Source organism: Meles meles, chromosome 11, assembly GCF_922984935.1.
Source record: "Meles meles chromosome 11, mMelMel3.1 paternal haplotype, whole genome shotgun sequence".
NCBI lineage: Eukaryota > Metazoa > Chordata > Mammalia > Carnivora > Mustelidae > Meles > Meles meles.
The window spans coordinates 96,435,173-96,454,660 of NC_060076.1; the positions used below are offsets into that span (position 1 = coordinate 96,435,173).

The window sequence follows — 19,488 nt, forward strand, 5'->3', positions numbered from 1 at the left end:
TTTCATCTCTTACGACATTTACGACTTATGTTCACAATTCAAACAAAATCAAACATGGGTGCAATTCAAATCTTTGATGAAGCACAGTGTCTATTTATGATGAACATTTAGCGAGCTGGGAGGGAAAGGGCACGTCCTTGCACGGAGAAGGGCACCTGGGACAGCCACAGGGCCACCACGATCGCTACGCTGGCCGGGCTGCCACCTCCCAGGGGCGGCTTGCCCGTTTCCTGCAGCCTTATCTCAGCTTCTACAAGCCCCTGCCACAGTCTTCCATTAGGACCGTTTCTTCACGAATCATGATCTCTGAGCAGATGACAGAAAAACTCTCAAAGGGCCTGAAAGACAAGGGAAAGCTGTTTTCGGTTTTCCAAGTCAGCATGACTGTACATAAACTTTGTTTAAACCCAAAGCCCGATTTATGGCCCGTCAAGCGTGCGTCGTCCATCTGCTTTAGGAACGAGGAGCCTGAAGGAAAACATCTTGTCCTTAAGAAACCGATCCATGCTCCTACTTTTCATGACGTTAAAATGCGTGATTCCTGCCTACGTGCTCATCTACGGTCTTTTGAACTTTTACAAGAATGGACTTCTGACATCTTGATTTATGGCTCCTTATGTAAAAAGACGATAACCCCGTAAAAAACCGCTTGTGCTCCAGAGCACTGTGGTCCCTGTGAGGACCGCATTTCCCGGACAGCTGTCCTAACCGGGGCTCAAAGAAAACAGTTTGCTTCTTGGAGCGCTTTCTGGCCAGTTCGCCATGACACAGTCCAGGGAAGTGTCTGTGCTGTTCCAGGCCCTTTTCTCATCAAGGGACCTTATTCCTCAAATGTGGTGTTTTATTGCAATTGGACTGACATTATGATCAGTTCAGAGAGAATTTGTATCTTAACCGTGTCACGGCTTCCCGAGCACGAACAAAGTACTTCTCTCCGTTCGTGCAAGACTATGCCCCTTAGAAGTTGACAGTTTTGCTTTTCAGGACTTTGTGTATTTTTTCTTGGGCTTATCCCCAGTATGTGACATGTGGTGCTGATGTAATCATATTTCTTTTTGCACACGTTTTCTAGTTATTTGTTCCCAGCATGTCATAATGCAATTGATTGGTGCATTGATCTTATGCCCAGATGTGAAGATTGCAAAGGGAGCTTTATTTCTTCCTTTCCAATTATTATGTCTTCAATTTCTTCTTTATTGTGTTGGCGCTGACTCCAGCAGATTGTTCAATATAATTGGAGATCATAGGAAATTCTAAAGAGAATACTTCTGATGTTTCTGCATAAGAATTATGTTATTTATTTATTTTTTTAGCTGTCTTGATGAGGTTAACAAAGCTTCCTCCTACTCCTACCAAGAAGTGTGCTATCACCAGTGAGTGGTGGGTTTACAGTGTCTTGTATTCTAAAAGAATGGTGAATTTATCAATGATTTTTTCTGCTCTTCATCTTTTTTTCTCCTTTATGCTGTTTATGTGGTGTATTACTTTAACAGATTTTCTCATATTACACCATCTTTGCATTTGTAGGATGGCATGCCATATTTTTAAAAAACACAATGGATGGGTCGCCTGGGTGGCTCAATGGGTTAAAGCCTCTGCCTTTGGCTCAGGTCATGATCTCGGGGTCCTGGGATCGAGTCCTGCATCGGGCTCTCTGCTCAGCAGGGAGCCTGCCTCCCCCCCTCTCTGCCTGCCTCTCTGCCTACTTGTGATCTGTCAAATAAACAAATAAAATCTTAAAAAAGAAAAACCACAATGAGATGCAGCTGGCCAGCATTTTACTTGGGTGTTTGCATGTTATCTGTATGCATGAAAGGGGCATTCCTTTTCTTTCTCCTATTGTCCATGTTCAGTTTTTGAATCAACAATATTCTTGCCTAATAAACTCTACTGCTTTTGGTAGAAGTCTTCCACAAGGCCTTTAGGTCTAGTGTTTTCTTTAGAAGACTTTTAATTACTGCTTCGATTTAATGGCTATGGGAATCTTCAGTTTTCTACTGGCTTCTGGAGCCCCGTACAAGAAGACGGTAAAGGGGAAGCAGAAGCTAAAACAGAGACTGAGCAGAAACATAAAAAAATGCCAGACTTAAAGCCAAACATCAATAATTATAGTCAGTGTAAAAGGCCTTAAATACCATGAAAAGATAAAGATCGAAAATAGATAAAACTAGTTTACCTAACCCTGTGTTGAAATTCACTTCAAACATAAAGATCGAGGTGGGTGAGAGGTAGAAGGATGGAAAAAGCTGTGGGATACAAACTCTAATGAGAGGAAAGCCGCCGCGGCTACGTTTCTATCACACAGCGCGGACTTCAGAGCAAAGAGAATTCCCAAGACCAGGACAGACATTCCTTAACAAAATGTTCTGCTCCCAAGAAGACGGCCTTCTTAAGTGCGCCAGGGTAACAGCAGCAGAACCACAAGGAGAAGCCGTCTGAGGGCTGAGGCCGGTGGAGCGCCCACGTGGAGAAGAACCAACAGGGACCAGGAGAGGCCAGTACAGATGGAAGGAGACCATCTCGAACATCCTTGCAACAGAACACTGATGGCCTCGGTAAGATCCCTGGAAAGAACATTCATGTCATTGGGGTCCCAGGAAGAGAGTGAAAAAAGCAAGCTGTAGGTTATTTTATGAAGTAAGGAAGTCATACAAATCCCTAGTTCTGACGGTGATGCGTCTGTATTAAACACACAAAAAAGTCCAAGTGGATAATGCACCGTAGTGGTTAATTCTGATTTGGGATTGTTGAGAAAGGGAACGAGCAAGCATCTTATTTAACAAGGATTTTTTATTTCTGTAGTTTTCAGACATAAATGGAATAAAATGTACTAGGAAGGGTGCTAGGAGTTTGGTGGGAATTAAACTTTTAAAAGGAGAATTTGATACAGAAGTACACGAAACTGGCCAGCACGGGCGCGCTCCCGAAAGTGGCATATACACCATCTGATTCTTCCTTGGGCACAATTAGCACAATGTCGAGAGAGAGCAAGCCTTTGGAACCCTAACTCGAGCTTTGTCCTGTGGGCTCTTGGTTCCAAATGAGCTCATGACCTCGTGCTCGTAGTAGTGGAGCAGAAACTTGTATTTTAAGTTACACGCTTATTCATACTTCTTACACATGGGATGGACTGTCAGAAATCTCTTCCACTGACACAGTGAACTCCTGCTTTTTGTACAATAGGCACATTCAGAATTGTAACTTGTCTGAAGTAGGAACTGTTGGTCAAGGAGGGCTTTGTAGCTGAACTGCTTTTATCTCCCCTGCCTTCTTCACAGGATTGACGTGGGAGCCCAGAAGGGACAATGAAGTGTTTATGCCAAACTTAAAGTGCCTCCTAGACAGGCAAGATGATCACTGGAGTGGGAGAACCACTGCTGCCCCCAGGGGTAAGGCTCTCCTAGCACACTGCCGGTCTCCGTGACTGAATGTGGACCAAGAGGGGCTACTCTTACCAGTGGCCTCTTTGTCGTGGGCCACTGGCAGGGCAGAGTGGTTCCCCTCATCCTATCAAGGGCCGCGTCTTCCTAAAAGGGAGCCCCCCGGGAAGGTGATGCCTCCCAGTCACCTGTCAACTCTCATCTGACCTTGCTGAGAATCTCGCAGATCGACCGAACTCATCAGAAAGGAGTCCGAATCCCTTCCCAGTCTGGCCTAATTCACCCTTAGCTTCCTACGGCTGTTTTTACAAATTACAACAAACTTAGCGCCTTAAGACAACACAGATTTATTACCTGACGTTCCAGCGCTCGAAGTCTGAAATACTAAGCTTTACCGGGGTAAAGTCACTGTGCTGTAGAGCTGTGTTTCTTCTGGGGGCTTTGGGGGGAACCCACCCATTCCCTTCCCAGGATCAAGGGACCACCTGTGTTCACAGCACTCAGACCTCTGCTTGTTACAGCTGCTCCTCTGACCCTCCTGCCTCCCCCTCGCAGCAGGACCCTCATGATAACGCCGGACCCACCCTATAATCCAGGATCATCTCCCCACCTCAGATCCTTGACTTTGTCACATCTGCGGAGCCCATTTTGCCAACTAAGGTAACATATCCCCAGGTCCCAGGGATCAGGACCTGGACAACTCGGGGCTATTTCTCTGTCCATGACACCGATCCTCCCGGATTCGCTTCCCACAACTTTCCTTTCCCGCCCACTCTAAATCCCCAGCATATGCCAGGTCCCTTGTGCCTTCACAAACGCAGGTTCCCCTGTCGTAGGGTCCGCGACAGGACACAGCCCTGCGGAAGACCCCTAACTCTGGAGCCGCACTGCTCGGGCTCAAGTCCGAGTCTACCACTTACTTGCTAGCTGGATTTGGACAAACAGATTACAAGGAAAAGCAGTAAATTACACAAGGGGGCATTACCCAAATGCAGACTGCAGGGTGTTCCACCAGCAGCAAGCCTGGTTTCCTGGAGAAATCCCTATTTTAAAGGGTAGTGTGTCAGGGGGAAGGGATTGTTTTAAAAGAATAAGAGACAATAACCAAATGCGAGGTGTAGGCCCAGGTTTGGATGTGGATTTGCCAACCATCAAAAGGCTTCTGTGAGAGAGGGAAGTCTGAATGCAAACCGGCTCAGATCATGAGGGATTACAAGTGTAGTAATAGCAGAGCGCTAAATATTTTTAGTCTTCTGGAGACATACACCGTAAGTTCAGTGATATATGCAAAGGTACCCTTTCGTCGCAAAATGACACTATATTCGGGATCTCTTTAGAGATGTGTGGGGAAAAAGGAAGGGGGGAGTGGAGGAAACAAGATGGTCAAAACGCTAACTGCGGAAGCTCCGTCACTGGCACCTAGAAGGTGACATTACTTTTCCACTTGAAATTGTCCTCAATGTGTCTTCGTAAAAATCAACCTCCTAGGAAGCTTTTCTTTCCCAGGCTCAGCTAGAAAGTCAGTGGCCCCCCTTTCCACCCGGCAACGGTTATCCCATCTTTCGCCATCGTGGCATGTCATGCCGCCCAATTACTCAGGCCACCAAGCAGGTGCGGGGCCAGGCAGGTTGGGGGGGCGTCAGGTGCGGGGCCGGCAGGTGTAGGGCCGGGTGGTGGGGCGGCGGCCGGCAGGTGCGGGGCCGGGCAGGCGGCTGCGGCTGGGACCAGACACTCTGCGGGGAGGGGGCTCCCGGCCCGCGCCCGCCGATGCACCTGATCCAGCGGCGAACCCGATTCCCGCACGTCGCACTCGAGGTCGCGGGGACACACCGCCCGGGCGCTTCTGGCCGTCACCGAAAGGCAGCCGGCTCCCGGGTCGGTGTGCTTCTTCCTCCGGCCATCTCAGTCTGCTCGACGTGGGCTGCGGTCGCGCCCCCCAGGGCCTTTCCACGCCCTCTCAGCCGCCGCGAGCGCTGTCGCCTCCCGAACCTCGGGACCGGCGGGCCGCGGGTGGGCAGCCGAACCCTCCCCCTCCCCCCGCCCACGACGTCTCACGTCGCGTCCTCTCGACGCACTTTCCCGGCCGCCGCGATTGCGCCTGCGCGGGGGCGGTCGCACAGCATACAGCCCCGCCCGCGCCTCGCCAAACCTCGCGATACTTTACCTCCCGCAGGACCACCCACCCCAACTGCCCCGCCGACCTGGAAAGTTCTAAACCCCTGCGCACGCTCTCTGGGGCGCTTAACGTCCGGGCTCCACCCTCTTCTGACCACGCCCCTTTCCGTCCGGGAGCTTCTCGTCCCCCCGTCTTGCCAATCATCTACTTCTTCCCTCGGGCGACCCCGCAACAGCTCTCTGATTGGCTAATCTTGAGAGCCGGCGCCGAGGAGGGCCGGTGACGATAGGCTGTGAGCCGGTCCCGCCTACCGGCAGTTTGCGCGGGAGGCAATTGGCTGGCGTCTCCGTCCAATCGGCGGTGGGCTGTCGGATTCAAACCGGGATCGTTGGGCCTGTGGTCGGTTGGTGGCAGTCGAGCCGTTGCCTTGGCCTGAGGTGGTCGTGTGCCCCGCTGCGCCCGCTCTTCGAGCCCCGACGCTCCCGCCCGCCCGCAGGATGGCCCACAAGCAGATCTACTACTCGGACAAGTACTTCGACGAGCACTACGAGTACCGGTGAGTGCGGCCGGCGGGGCGGCTCCGCCGCGGAACGGGAACCGGGGTCGGGGTCGCCGCGCGTCGGCCGGGGTTCGGGTCAGGGCCCGAGGTCGGAGGTCGAGTCAGGGTGGCTGCCCGGGGTGGGAGCGTCGGGGCCTGCGGCCTTCCGTTCCCCGCCCTTTGTTCGCGGCGGCCGGGCGGGACGGGGGCTGCGGGGTCGGCTCTTCCTCGCCCTCCGCCGTCCGGCAGGGACTCCCCCCGCCTCTGGGCGCGGCCGGGCAGCTCTGGGCCTGGACGTCGCGGGCGGCTGCGTCGGGGGCCGGGCGGGGGATCCGGGCGGGGGCGGGGACGCGAGGGCGCGGCCGCCGGGGACCCGGCTTCTGTGCGGCTGCGCTGCGCGCCCGGGGCGAGGCGGGGGTTGTAGCGCTGAGCGCGCGCTCCGCGGGCGCAGGCCGGCGTCCCCGGGCCCAGCAGGTGCCGAGGCTGCTCGCGGGGTGCGGGCTCCAGCCCCCGCGCGCGAGGCCCGGGCTTGAGCGCGACTCCGGGGCGGCCCGTCCGCGGTGGTGCCGCAGGCTCTTCCTCAGTGCGCGCTTGCACGTTGGGCCTCGGGTCCTGTGCTGCTGGGGCGGGCCTGTCGTCGGTGGAGTCCGCCGATGGCCCCGGGTCGAGTCGGTAGAGGACGGTGTGGACTGAGGTCCACAGCGGCTGTAGGTGAGCTTTTTCCAGGCCCGCTGCTCCCGGAACCGGGCGCCCTCCGGGGCGGTGCCCTGCGGTCCCCGAGTAGCTCCGGTGTAACCGGCCTCCCCGGGCGCCGTCCCCAGCGGCTTGCTTTGTGTCTGGCCGCCTGTTGGCTGGGGGCAGCACGCGCTGGGTGTGGAGGTGATGTCCTTCCCGGGGCGGGAAACGTCGTGAGCAGCGGTGGGGTCCTGGGAGCTTGAAGCTGCTGGAAACGCCCCCCTCGGAGTCCGACTTGGTGAAGGTGGGCCTGTGTGCGCGATTGTTGGGCGAGGAAGGGTTGTGACCCCGGAGGAACACGGGGCACGTTTATGTGGCTGTGGGTGATCCGAATGCAGACGCCGGCGCTCGTTTCTGAGCCCGCGAGGAGTCGGTGTAGACGCTGGAGCGGCGGTTCAGGATGACACGCGGGGCACGTGTCAAGTGGCTGTTGATGCCGTCAGTAAGGCTTTGGTCCGAGGTTGGCGATCAGTACGTTTGGGGAGGCAGAAGTTAGGTGTGGGGCTTCATGTGTGCAGGGGGTCGGCGCCCCTGTGGCCTGTCGGGGAGGTCAGCTGCAGTTCCCTGCAGTTAGAAACAGGAGCTGATTTCCTTGGGTGGCCTCGGGGCAGACCTAGCAACGTGGCGCCGTCGTTCTGGGGCGAGCACAGGCGGACCTCTTTTGTGTAAATAAGACCAGGTGGGCATTTAACTCACCAGCCGCAGACCAGGTTTGCATTGATGACTGTTTAGGGCTCGTTATGGGTTATGGGTTCAGTTTTGGGTTGGCAGGAATCGCGCCTCGGGTGAAGCTCATTGGCTAGATACTGCCACTGTGCAAAGCTTGGTTCAGTTTTCTTTTGTGCAGCAAGTGTGACTGACTAGAATGCGCACTTCTCATCCCCACGGCCCACGACTGTCAGGTAGGTAGAGGTTTTATATCGGTCAAGAAGTTTGGTCAGTGCTTGTTAATGGCTGTGTAACTTTACTGCCACCGGAAGTGGTAAAAATGGGTCTGTGAATTGGGATTTATAAAGAACTTTTTACTGCAGTTGAGAGGGGTGCAGACTTGTCTTTTAGAATTTTACAAAGCTACAATTGTATATATTCTTGGTGCTTTTGACATTGAAGAGTATTGCATAACTTATTGGGAAACGGAAAGTCTGTGCGAGGTTGCCAGGTACACATACATACGTGAGACTTGGGTTTCCTTTTTTTTTTTTTTTTTGCTTTTAAATTTGAACAAAGCAACTTGTAGAGTATACAAGGACTCATCTACTACAGATCTAGAATGTTGAGTAATGGGAAACCCAAATTAACAAATTATTTTTCCTCTTATACAGAAGTCTCCATGGGTCCGGGACACCAGTTTTACAATCAGGGTTCAGCCTCAGTTTAGGCTTCTCTGATCTTAGATGGCTTCTCTGGCTCCCTGATCACATTAGTCGGCTTCATAACCCATCAGGAAACACTTAAAGAGTTGGGCATGTTCTTTCCTTTTGAACACAGTTTCCATAAGTTGTGTATTTTTTGCTTATATCCTATTTGCCAGGATTTAAGTCACCAGAAGAAGCTGTAGGGGAGGCCGGGATGTTTTGGATAGCTGTGAGCCCGACTTGGATTTGGGGGATTCTATTCCTGAACAACGTTGAAACAGCAAGCAGTCTCCTAGAGAAGAAAAGGCACATCCTAAGCAAAATACTTTCTGCTTTTGGACTGTATATTCTTCCTGTTTTGAACATTAGACCATAAAAAATCAGAATTAGAGGTAGTAGACAGTCCTCAAGATTGATGCCAACGTAATGTAACAAGGGTTGCTTTAAAGATCTTTGATTATTTTGAACTCAAATGTCAAGTGTCCTAAAAATGCATCTCTAAAGTGACCATATTTGTAGGAAAGGTTATTTGCTAATACTTGGCTATATCTTTTTAACAGGCATGTCATGTTACCCAGAGAACTTTCCAAACAAGTCCCGAAAACCCATCTGATGTCGGAAGAGGAGTGGAGGAGACTTGGCGTCCAACAGAGTCTAGGCTGGGTTCACTACATGATTCATGAGCCAGGTAGGGGTTGCCATTTAGGAAAGCATCCACTGAAATCAAAGAAGTAGTGGTTGTGGTTGTTGAAAATTAAGTAATACGGACATTCAGTGGTATTCCCAAAGCAACCCTGGTAAGTTTGACTCTTCTTGAATGGCTGATTCCTTTCCTCCCTAGGAGGAAGTTACATTTTGTAGTAAATAATACCACACGAGTGAAAGGAATGCATTATTCTACCTGCAGAAAGATTAGGAGTTAAAAAGTCAATTCTTTTATTTTAAAGTGTGTCATTAATAAAGTATTTTACCATAAGTATAAGTAATCCTGGTGACCCGTCTCTTTAAAAGCTAAGGACTTAAAGACACTTTACATGTCCCTAAGTTCTGTGCGTAGAAATTAACGCAATTTGGAGTGATTTGTTTTTTCCTTAGTATTCTATTAAAAGATGATTGGGATCTGCCACACCAAGGTGAGATAAGGTAACCTAGTGAGTGAACCTTGCTATGTGTTACGAGTATTTTATTGTGTGGATTTTACCAGAGTTTCCTGGATATGAAATGGTAAACTAAAACTCACGGGGTTCAATTCTGCTTTTGTGGTATTCTTAAATAAATGTAACTTAAATGATTATAATGCTTTGAGCAAATTTTGAGGGCATGATATAGAAACCGAATTAGGTGGAACAGAGCTTGTTTTCTGCTCTTAAAGAAAAGCAGCAATAGCATCAGAAACTGACTTAAAACTTTTTTGGGATTGGGGGCATCTAATTGTACCGGATTTCAAAACTAGAACCTGGGGCTCCCATCCAATGAAACAGATCCCAGGAATGGGCCCCTCGGATCTGCACTTTTTACAGTTTGGTGGTTTTTTGAATTTGGTGTTAGGTGTCTTTCCTTTTCACTGGAATTGAGATCCTAAAGATAGAAACCGTTCTCAAAGTGGCTTCTTTACTTGACATCTCTTTTTCCAGGGTGGGTAAAACACTGTGGGGAATGTTCTACTCCATTAGGTGGTTTTCTAATGTTTATAGTTGACAGTGACTTTTTTTTTTAAGATTTTATTTATTTATTTGACAGAGATCACAAGTAGGCAGAGAGGCAGGCAGAGAGAGGGGGGGGAGCAGGCTCCCTGCTGAGCAGAGAGCCTGATGCAGGGCTCGATCCCAGGACTCTGGGATCATGACCTGAGCCGAAAACGGAGGCTTTAACCCACTGAGCCACTCAGGGTCTCCGACAGTGACTTTTGAAGCAAAGTTTATTTCAGATATTTCGATAAGTGACAGTTGATAATACATTTATTTTGGTTTGAGAATTTCAAATTTTGGTTGAATGAATGAAAATTAACCCTATTTTAAAATTTATATATTTTGTTTCCACAGAACCACATATTCTTCTCTTTAGACGACCTCTTCCAAAAGAGCAACAAAAATGAAGTCTACCTGGGGATTGTCAATTAAGTCTTTTTCAAATTTAATGTATATGTGTATATAAGGGTAGTATTCAGTGAATACTTGAAAAATGTACAAATTGCTGATCCATACCTGTGCATGAGCTGTATTCTTCACAGCAACAGAGCTCAGTTAAATGCAACGGCAAGTAGGCTACTATAAGGTGTTTAAGATAAAATTTCTAGTCGGTTTTTCTCTTTAATATAAGTGCCTGTTTGACTTTACCTGTTACTTTTGTTAAATAAAGTTTGTATGTTGCATTTATCATTGAAGTTATTGGGGTTTATTTTCTTTTTTTCTATTTTTTTTTTAAAGATTTTATTTATTTATTTGACAGAGATCACAAGTAGAGAGGCAGGCAGAGAGAGAGAGGAGGAAGCAGGCTCCCCGCTGAGCGGAGAGCCCAATGTGGGGCTTGATCCCAGGACCCTGGGACCATGACCTGAGCGGAAGGCAGAGGCTTTAACCCACTGAGCCACCCAGGCACCCCTTGGGGTTTATTTTCTAAGGTTGACTTGTGTCTATCAAGAATAGCAGATTTCAGTTCTACAGTTTTGGTCTGGAGGAAATAAATTTAAAGAAATGGGATTAAATGGGTTTAAGATAGCAAGGTTTGTGGAGGGTGTGACTTAATTCACTTACGAAGAAACAGTTTATAGAGACAGAGTTCATAGCTCTATTGCTAGTTTAGTGTCTGGAGAATCGGGCAGTTCTAAGGACTACCACATCTGGTGGCCTTGAAGGAAACCAGTTATCCCTGCTTCTGTTTCACTCCATGTGCCAAGTAGTGGTAATGTTTCCTATAAAACAGCGGAGCATTTTAAAATGTAAAACACCATTCCCTACGGAATTGGTGTCTGTTTGGGAATTGTCTATTAAGCTGCTTCAGAAATTTCCTGAGCTAATTTGCTGTGCTGGGGCACACTTGGAAATGGAAGCCCCCGAGTCTGGTGGTCCTCCATGCTCCTCTCCGGAGAAAGGGGCGTCTTTTTACATACGGACCGGAAACGCCACAGGGGGTGCTGCGCAGCCGCCCAGATCCTACTTGTGCCCCAGGGTCACTCAGGGCTTGCCTAGTAAAGGGAGCACTGACCCCGCGGCAGCGCCCCCCCCAGGGTAATTGCCGCGCACCAGGCGTGTTTAATGCACCTGCGGGCCGCGCGGAGACCAGACCACCTGGGCGGTGCCCGCCTCAGCTGCTCTGAGTAGTACCTGGTAGTGAATGAACCCCGGCTTCCCTGCGGGGCAGCTGCAGACTGCCAGCCCCTGAACCCTCACCCAGCTCCCAGGCCCCACCTGCCCCCGCGCGGACCCGCCCTGCCCAGCCCCCGCCGGGCTGTTCCAGTAGTTGAAAGGACTGAGCAGTCTGGGAATTCTTGCTCACTGCCCAGTGCGCCAGCCCCTGGCGCTTCACTGCACCAACTCCTCCTGCCCCCTGGGCCTGGAGTCCACGTCCTCCGCTGCGGGTGCCCTCGGCCGGACCAACATCTTTTGCGAGGTGAGGGCAGCCGCCATGCGGGACGAGGGCCGCCCGCGCACCCACTTCCGGTCGGGGGCCGGGGGGCGGGCCTGGGTGCGTTTCTGTGACGCACTTCCTGGCGTCCGCTCGGAAGGCGGAAAAGCGGGCAGTCCGAGCGCCGCTAGTCCGTGCGGCCGGCGACGGGGCGGCTGCTGGCCTCCGGGGCCGGGCCTCCTCCGAGCCGCGCGCCATGGCGTCGGAGGGGCCTCGGGAGCCCGCGGGCGAGGTAAGGTCGTCGCCCCGGAGTGGGGGGCGAGCGTCGGGGCGGGTGCGGGCGGGGGACAGCGCGGGGCGTCGGGGCGGCCGCGGTTAGCCGGGGGAGGACCGGGCGCCCGGGAGTGCGCCTCGGGGCCGGGTCGCCGCGCTCGCGCCGGGGAGCTCCCGCAAACGTCGGCTGGAGCGCGGGCGTCCGCTCGGCCTGCTCGGCCGCACCGCTAGATGGAGCCCTGGCGGCCGCCGCGGCCGGCCCTCGGACGGGTTGGAAGGCGCCGAAGTCCGTCTCGCGGGGCGGCCGCGGACGCGGGAAGAGCCGCTGCTACGGACACATCCCAGGGCTTGGTGACAGCTCTGTGTCGTCCTGGTAGGGCTGGCTTTGGCTCTTCAACAGAACAACTGGCGGTTCGCTGAGGGACAGGAGAGGATTTATGTAACTTTTCTTTGAGAAATTCGATGGAAATAAAGCTCCGCACGGCGTTTGAGTGTTTGAGGCAGCCATTGAGCGGCCGGGCTTGCCCTGGGCCGTTCTCCGGGACCGCGGCGGAGACGGTGACACACCCGCGCGCAGGTCGAGGTTGTCCCAACTCCGTCTGCTGGGTTGGATTTTATCTCCGCTCACTCTGCTGGCTCTCCCCCTCCCCCACCCGGTCTTTAATACTTAATAGACCGCTTCTTTTCCTAAGAAAGCGTGGGGGAGAGGTTGTTAGCCGCCAGATTCTTGCTTTTATGAGGCCCAAGTATTTGGACAACAGACACTCCTGGGACAGGCGTTTCTGGGGCTGCTAGAACCCAGCGACTTTCCGTGGGTTTTTGTTCACATTTGCTTTACATCCAGATGTATGTAGTCAAACCCCCCCTTTCTTCCTCAGGGCATCAAGTTGTCAGCAGATGTCAAACCGTTTGTCCCCAAATTTGCTGGGCTCAGCGTGGCATGGTCAGAGTCTTCCGAAGCTCGTGTGTTCCCTGGCTGTGCGGCCGCCTACTACCCGTGTGTTCAGGAGCTCCCCGTGCCTGAGTACGTATGCTCCTTCATGTCTTGCCCTCCCCAGGGACTGAGCGGGGATTCCACTTTGAAGTCGCTGCACCTGACACGGCCAGTGTTCTCAGGACGAGGCCGCTCCTCAGCCAAGAAGGGCCTGAGGCAGTAGCACAACTTAACCGCGTCCTGCCCCCAAAACAGAAGCCTCCGCTCTCCATACTCGCGGTTATTTTGGGCAAAGGAAGCGTGGAGGTTGCCTTGCATTCCCTAGAGGAAATGCAGTTTTCAGGGTTCACTTGTGCATGGGGTCTGGACTGTATCACATGTCCAAGGGGAGATGAGATGGCTGGGGGTGCAGAGAGGACGGGGCAAAGGCAAGCCGAGAGAAATCAGCGTGCGCTGTGGTCGTAGGTTGTGACATTGTGAAGTCTTGCTTGGGGCTGGAGTGCGGGCTCACAACCATGGCTGCTCTTTTTGTGGGGTAGTTCTTTGGGAGTAGCTGAGTTTTGCTTTCTACCACTTTTCTTTATAAATGTCCTGGGCAGTGTCTAGAAGCTTGGGTTATAAAATTCTTCTAAATCTGTGTTGAAAGAAGGCTTACGTTGGCTTGGCAATTTTCCTTTTTCTTCTCAAGTTTCATTCTTTTGGTATTTATACAGTGGTTTCCGTTAATAGCTGAATTTAGAAAACCGTGCCTTAACCCTTCATGTAATTGTGTAGAGCACCTGATTTTTTAACGGTCTGATCACCTTTGTGCTTATGTAAGCGTCCTTGTGTGTGTGTTCCTTTGCTGTGGGTCGTACTTGTTTCTTTTTCATGCCTGCATCGTGTCGATTGTACACTTCATACAAATTCTCGGCTTGTATTCACAAGGACAAAGTTTGGAATGAATAATAAAGCCATCGAGTTGTTTGGTATATATAGGTTGTATTTTTTGACCAAGTTGAAGTTCTGCCTCTATGTGCTTTGCTGGGAACGCTCAGGTTTTCCACTGTGATTTCATCCTTTGTTAAAGGAAGGTTGGCGTGGGCCTCATTTGAGTTGTTCCCTACCTTGCGTGGTTCACAAAGTTAAGTATAAAATATATTTCATTCAGTGACAAGGATTCGAAGCTGTTTGTTTCCGGTGGGTTTCCAGTTACCCACAGTAAAGGTGGAAAACATTCCTACAGCTAAAGTAATGTTCTGGATGTAACATGAATCAAGAATCAGAAGCTTATGGGGCGCCTGGGTGGCTCAGTGGATTAAGCCGCTGCCTTCGGCTCGGGTCATGATCTCAGGGTCCTGGGATGGAGCCCCACGTCGGGCTCTCTGCTCTGCAGGGAGCCTGCCTCCTCCTCTCTCTCTGCCTGCCTCTCTGCCTACTTGTGATCTTTCTCTCTGTCAAATAAATAAAATAAAATCTTAAAAAAAAAAAAGAATCAGAAGCTTAAGGGTGTACACTGTTGAATTTAAAAATTAGGTTTGTTTTTTTAAAAGATTTTATTTATTTATTTGACAGAGACCCAGTGAGAGCATGAGCGCGGAGAAGGTCAGAGAGAGGAGCAAATTCCCTGCTGAGCAGGGAGCCCGATGGGGGACTCGATCCCGATCCCGGGACTCCGGGGTCATGACCGGAGCCGAAGGTAGTCGCTTAACCAACTGAGCCACCCAGGCACCCTAAAAATTAGGTTTTTAAAACTCTTATCTTTTTTTAGCTTTAATTCTTTTCTTTTAATTTCATATAACCAAGGAAAAGATTGGCTGACAGTATTCCTTCCTGATGAGAAAACAGTTAAGGACAAAAGAGGTGTGAAAGCAGAGGGGCAGGGTTAGGAAGGATAGGAGCCTTTGAAGGGGACAGAATGGGGATACTTTACGCATTTGAGAACCGATGACCTCATCCATTCTGATGGGGCTGAGATGTCTGCCTGAGCCGGGTTTCCTGTAAATGGGGCTCTCCCCTGTGGGGAGAGAGCCGGGTGCTTTTTTCCGGAGGGAGCAGCATTGCCTTTCCTGCCTTTCCTGTGCCTGTGCCAGTCCACGGGGTGGGCAGGTGGTGTCGTGTTATTTTTACCCCTGAGAAGCTGGGGCCAGAAACGTGTGTTCAGTCATTCAGGTAGGCAGCGCCCGAAGCAGAATGACCATCTGTGCTTCTGGCCTGCACCCATCGAGCTCCCCAGAGCTGCTGCCGCCGCGGGGACGAGTGTTTGCTGAGCACTTCAGCCTGTTGCGGTCTGCGTCCCTCTCTGGGCACTTCTGAGGGAGTCTCGGCTGTGAGAACTAGTAGTCCTGGATGGGTGTGGCTGGAGGAGCTGCTGGGGCCTGAGCAGTGCGCGACGGTGGGGGCGACTGGAGGGTGCGGGAGCAGATGCCATGCTCGGAGCAGCCCCCCGGGATGGCCGCAGGGACCAGGCGAGCTGGGCCGGAGGTGGGGCACGGCTGGTCATGTCTTACGCTCACTCCTGGATTCTTTCTGCTTGAAGGGAGAGGGGCTTGAAGCCTTGGACTGGGTTCCAGGCACTGAAGCTAGGGAAGAAATACACGGAGCCCTGCGGCCTGGGGAAGGCCTCCGGCGGGCCTGGGTGGTGTTGGCGGGAGAGAGACTGTGGCAGTTGCTGGCTGAGTACATGCAGGGTCGGGCGTGGGAAGAGGGGCCGTTGGGGGTCCAGCAGCACAGCCTGGACTCCGGTGCCCATTAGGGGACGGGAACTGTTGGGTGGGAGCCACCTGGGGGCTGCGTGAGACCTGGAGCTGGCCGAGGTGTGCGACTGCGAGTCCGTATGTGAAGTCTGAGCGGACCAAGGAGGGGTCTGGGCTCAGACTGACTGGAGAGGAAGGGGACGTGGAGGAGGGCCCTCCAGGCCGAGCCTTTGGGAGGGGGGACGGGCTTGCGAGTCCAGGCTGGCAGGGCTTTTCAGGGAGTGTGAGAGAAGGGCCAGCCCCGCAGATGTCGTGGTGAGGAGGCGGTGGTGGGCTTGCAGGGAGGATGTCCGGGAGACCCGGTGGCGGTTGGGAGGGGCGGGGTGGGGAGGTGGGAGAGGTCAGCAGGTGTTGTGGGTGCAGGAAGGCTGCACGGAGGAGCTGCAGGAGAAGCTGCTGTTGTAAAGGGGGGGGGCAGGCAGGTGTGCGGGCAGGCGTGTGCTCACTCTGGGGGCCGGCTGCGCGGGCTGCGGCAACTGGAATTTTACACACAAACTGCTGCGAGCCCCGGTGGGTGCTGGGAGTTGTTGCCGTGAGATTTTATGGGGTGTCATTCTCTGCATGTAATTGTTTTGTCCTTGTTGGGAAAGCAAAAAACCAACTTCCCAGAGGAAGAGAGACCAGTGAGCACTTGTCCAAAGTCAAAGACTAGATTTTGAATCAAGCCAGGACGCACGCCCAGGGCTCTGGGGTCACGGGCGTAGGGTTGCTGGAGGACGCAGCCTTCACAGCCCGCTGGCCCCTGCCTCCCTTTCCTCCTTTAGCTGAACTTCATTGGTCTGTTCGTGTGTCTGGCGTCTGGAGTTGGAATAGCATCTTTTCTGCCACGTTTTGCTCTCAGCCCCTCTGTGCCCACTGGCCCTCGTGAAGAACGGATCCCCCCTCCCACACCCCCCCAACCCCCGCCCTTAGATCTTCTGAGCTTCAGATAAAGTAAAACAGGGACTCACATCTGGAGCAGGACGATGCTTTAAATCGTTTTCTTTTCTGCAAAGAGCAGCGGTAGGGCAGGTGTGCTGAGAAAGGTACAGTGTTCGGGGTTTTTCTTGAGTTTTCATTACGAAGAGTTCATCACTGGAGTTAGTGAACGGTCTTCCTGGGTGTGAACTTCCTGTAAAGTGTGGCGGGTTCAGAGACCGTGACAGCAGGCCGTCCAGTTAGGAACTGCGTGTGCGTGGATGCGGGGAACCTTCTGGTGAGTGTGTCTCAGGGGTGGGTGGTGACTCCTTTGCCCTGCAGTGCAGGCCCTTCCTTGCCCCAGAGCAGGACCATGACTGTGCATTGGAGAGGGCTGCCCGTGTGTGCACCTGCTGGGGGCCCAGCTGGGACAGGGTCACCTGGGTGCCTCGTCAGCAGCTCTGGTTTCCCTGCCTTTCTGTGGGCCAGCGCGCTTTGGGATTCTGTTGATTTTCTACAGGAAGATTTTTAGCTCTGGGAAGTCACAGAAACATTGGCTGGTGCTCATTTGTGGGATGGAGAACAGTGTGTTTTGTGTCTCAGCTCATCTGCTCCATGTTGGGCCATTGTATAATCTCTCGTTGCTGGAGGATCGAAGCCTCTGGCTGGATACCAGGTTTGCTCACAAAATCAGTGTTAAATTATATTTTGGCCTCGCCTAGCAATTTGAGCAAACGGGGGCACGGCGATGTGCACAGACGGCGCCTATTTGGCCGGCGCGTTGCAGTTCCTGGGCTAAGGGGTACAGTGTCCCCTTCGCAGCTCTGGCCCTGCAAGGCCGGAAAGCACAGGATGGGTTGGTCGGGCTGGAGGTCGGATGGGGAGGTGGGGGCTCTGTGAAAGCCCCCTCTGCAGGGAGATTGGTCTGGGTAGCCCTCTGGGCCCCCGGTGGCTGCCCGAGGCTTCTGCAGATGTCGGAAAGTGTGGTGGTGCGGAGCTGCGGAGGTGTCCCTGGGCTTCGCTGCTGCCTGTCGCGCCACCATTGAGGCGAGGGCATCAGCCCAGCAGTGAGCACGCAGCGCCAGTGAGAAGGAGGCCGGAGCCTCTGTTCCACTCTTCGCGGCTTCTCCGTGCCAGAGTGAGCGACCTCAGAAGCACTTGAGGGTTTAACTGTGCTTCTTACGGAAGAGCTCCTTGATTTGCGATGTGAAATCCTCAACTCAAACCTACCTCCTTGTTTAGGCAGAAGCTCTACACTGAAGATGTGGCCTTTGGAACTTCCACTTTTCCTCCTCAGTATCTGTCTTCGGAGCTCGCTCTTCATCCGGGCAGCTACTCTCCCTACCCCGCCGAGTGTTCACAGAGCGTCTGCCCGCTGCCCGGCTCGCCCTATGCTTACAGCCACCCCGGCGCCTACCGAGCTTTCCAGACCATGAAGCCGCGAGCCGAGCAGATGTGCCCTCTCCCACAAGACCCGAGAGCCCCGTTCAAGGTTAGCTCGCCGCCCTCGGGGGGAGGGGTACCGTAGCGTTTAAGGTGGAGAGAGCTGGTTGGTTCTCACGTGGTATTTAAGTATTGTTTATCTTTTTTGTATATTTAAGGACTGATTTTTGTTTATCCGGTTTTGAAACAGTTGTTGTGGGTACTTAGGGAGTTCCCGCTTTAAGCCTTTTTTCCTGGTGCTGGTTTGCTTAATTCATGGGGCTTTTTAATTCTCCCCGCAGAAAAAAACGTATGACGAGCAAAAGTTTGACGGCAAGAAGGCGGACGGATCTCTGTCATCTGATATAAAATCGGTCAGTGGTTCACATCCTGTGTCCATTCACGCGGATGCGACCTTGAAACCAGGTGAAAATGACATATTGTCTGTGTTCTGTTGTCCTTCCCTGCCCGCCCCAGAAGTGTCCCTGTTCTTTGTACACCTGTTTCTGCGGAGGCCGTTGGACTCTGGTCGATCCTGGAGGCCTCTCCGCCCAGGGAAGGACCTGTCGTGGGGGGCTCTGTGGTGTGCCCTAGTGTGGCAGGACCTGGCCCAAAGCCACATGGCAAGTAAGTGGCATCCACAGGCCTCAAGACATGTCCTTCAGTAAATCGCAGACGCATCCCTTGGACTATATTTGACCATATTCGTTCCTGAAATAGCTTCTCTGGTGTTCTGTTGGGACACTTTTTTTTTTTTTTTAAGATTTTATTTATTTATTTGACAGACAGAGATCACAAGTAGGCAGAGAGTCAGGCAGAGAGAGAGAGGAGGAAGCAGGCTCCCTGCTGAGCAGAGAGCCCAATGCGGGGCTTGATCCCAGGACCCTGGGATCATGACCTGAGCCGAAGGCAGAGGCTTTAACCTACTGAGCCAGCCAGGCGCTCCCGTTGGGACACTTTTTAACAGGTGAGAGAGTTTGCATTTTGAATCCCCTCCTGAGCAACAGCCAGCCTGGGGCAGTGTAGTTACTCAGGGACATGTCTGCTCTGGCCTTGGAAACTGCTGTTCCCGGCTGTGGCTGAAAGCTAACGGTGCAGGGTGGCAGGTACCGACTAGTGCCGTTTGATGGCTTCCTTATGAAGAGAGCTAAAACTTTTGTAATAGTGTAGTTACTAGGAATGGCCATTTTATTTACATGTATAACTTACATTACTTGGTATTTAAGTTTTTCTCTTTGTGTGAACTTCACTCAGAAACCATTCGGCGCAGGGCAGTTTGCAAGGAAAGTTGTACAGTTAACTGTAGTGACTGGCTTCATGGCCTTACAGCCCGCATCAGGATTCCAAGTTTACTTCTACCCGCTTTCCTCCAAAGTTCCTCTCAGTGCGGGAGAGGTGTCCCTGAGAAGGAATTCGCCGGCGTCGCTGTAAATCTGCGGAGCTCTGCAGCGTGTGTGGAGGATAGCTCCGTCAGGCTGCAGTAACTGGTTGGCGAGCTGGAGAATTACGCCTCAGAGCCGCGGTGCGCTTTGCTTTCTC

The 19,488-nt window shown here is 52.5% G+C and overlaps 3 protein-coding genes across 4 annotated transcripts in view; all 3 read left to right on the forward strand.

Moving 5' to 3' along the window:
- The first annotated feature begins 3,350 nt into the window (after window positions 1-3,350).
- On the forward strand, window positions 3,351-5,779 carry LOC123952633 (WAS/WASL-interacting protein family member 1-like). Its single transcript, XM_046021878.1, has 3 exons — window positions 3,351-3,389; window positions 4,897-5,023; window positions 5,073-5,779. Exons 1-3 carry the CDS (start codon window positions 3,351-3,353, stop codon window positions 5,777-5,779), a joined length of 873 nt encoding a protein of 290 aa, XP_045877834.1.
- Window positions 5,780-5,861: 82 nt separating this feature from the next.
- CKS2 (CDC28 protein kinase regulatory subunit 2) lies at window positions 5,862-10,507 on the forward strand. The gene is made up of 3 exons (XM_046023529.1): window positions 5,862-6,052; window positions 8,685-8,812; window positions 10,167-10,507. The coding sequence occupies exons 1-3, from the start codon at window positions 5,994-5,996 to the stop codon at window positions 10,217-10,219; spliced, it is 240 nt and encodes a 79-aa protein (XP_045879485.1). The 5' UTR covers window positions 5,862-5,993; the 3' UTR covers window positions 10,220-10,507.
- A 1,341-nt stretch (window positions 10,508-11,848) lies between these two features.
- SECISBP2 (SECIS binding protein 2) overlaps window positions 11,849-19,488 on the forward strand; it is a 46,426-nt gene continuing 38,786 nt past the window's right edge. For both annotated transcript variants that reach the window (XM_046022040.1, XM_046022041.1), the window contains exons 1-4: window positions 11,849-11,980; window positions 12,840-12,985; window positions 17,770-18,019; window positions 18,252-18,375. In XM_046022040.1, the coding sequence (XP_045877996.1) occupies window positions 11,945-11,980; window positions 12,840-12,985; window positions 17,770-18,019; window positions 18,252-18,375 (556 nt within the window). In that variant the 5' untranslated portion in view covers window positions 11,849-11,944. The remainder of the gene's footprint in view (window positions 11,981-12,839; window positions 12,986-17,769; window positions 18,020-18,251; window positions 18,376-19,488) is intronic.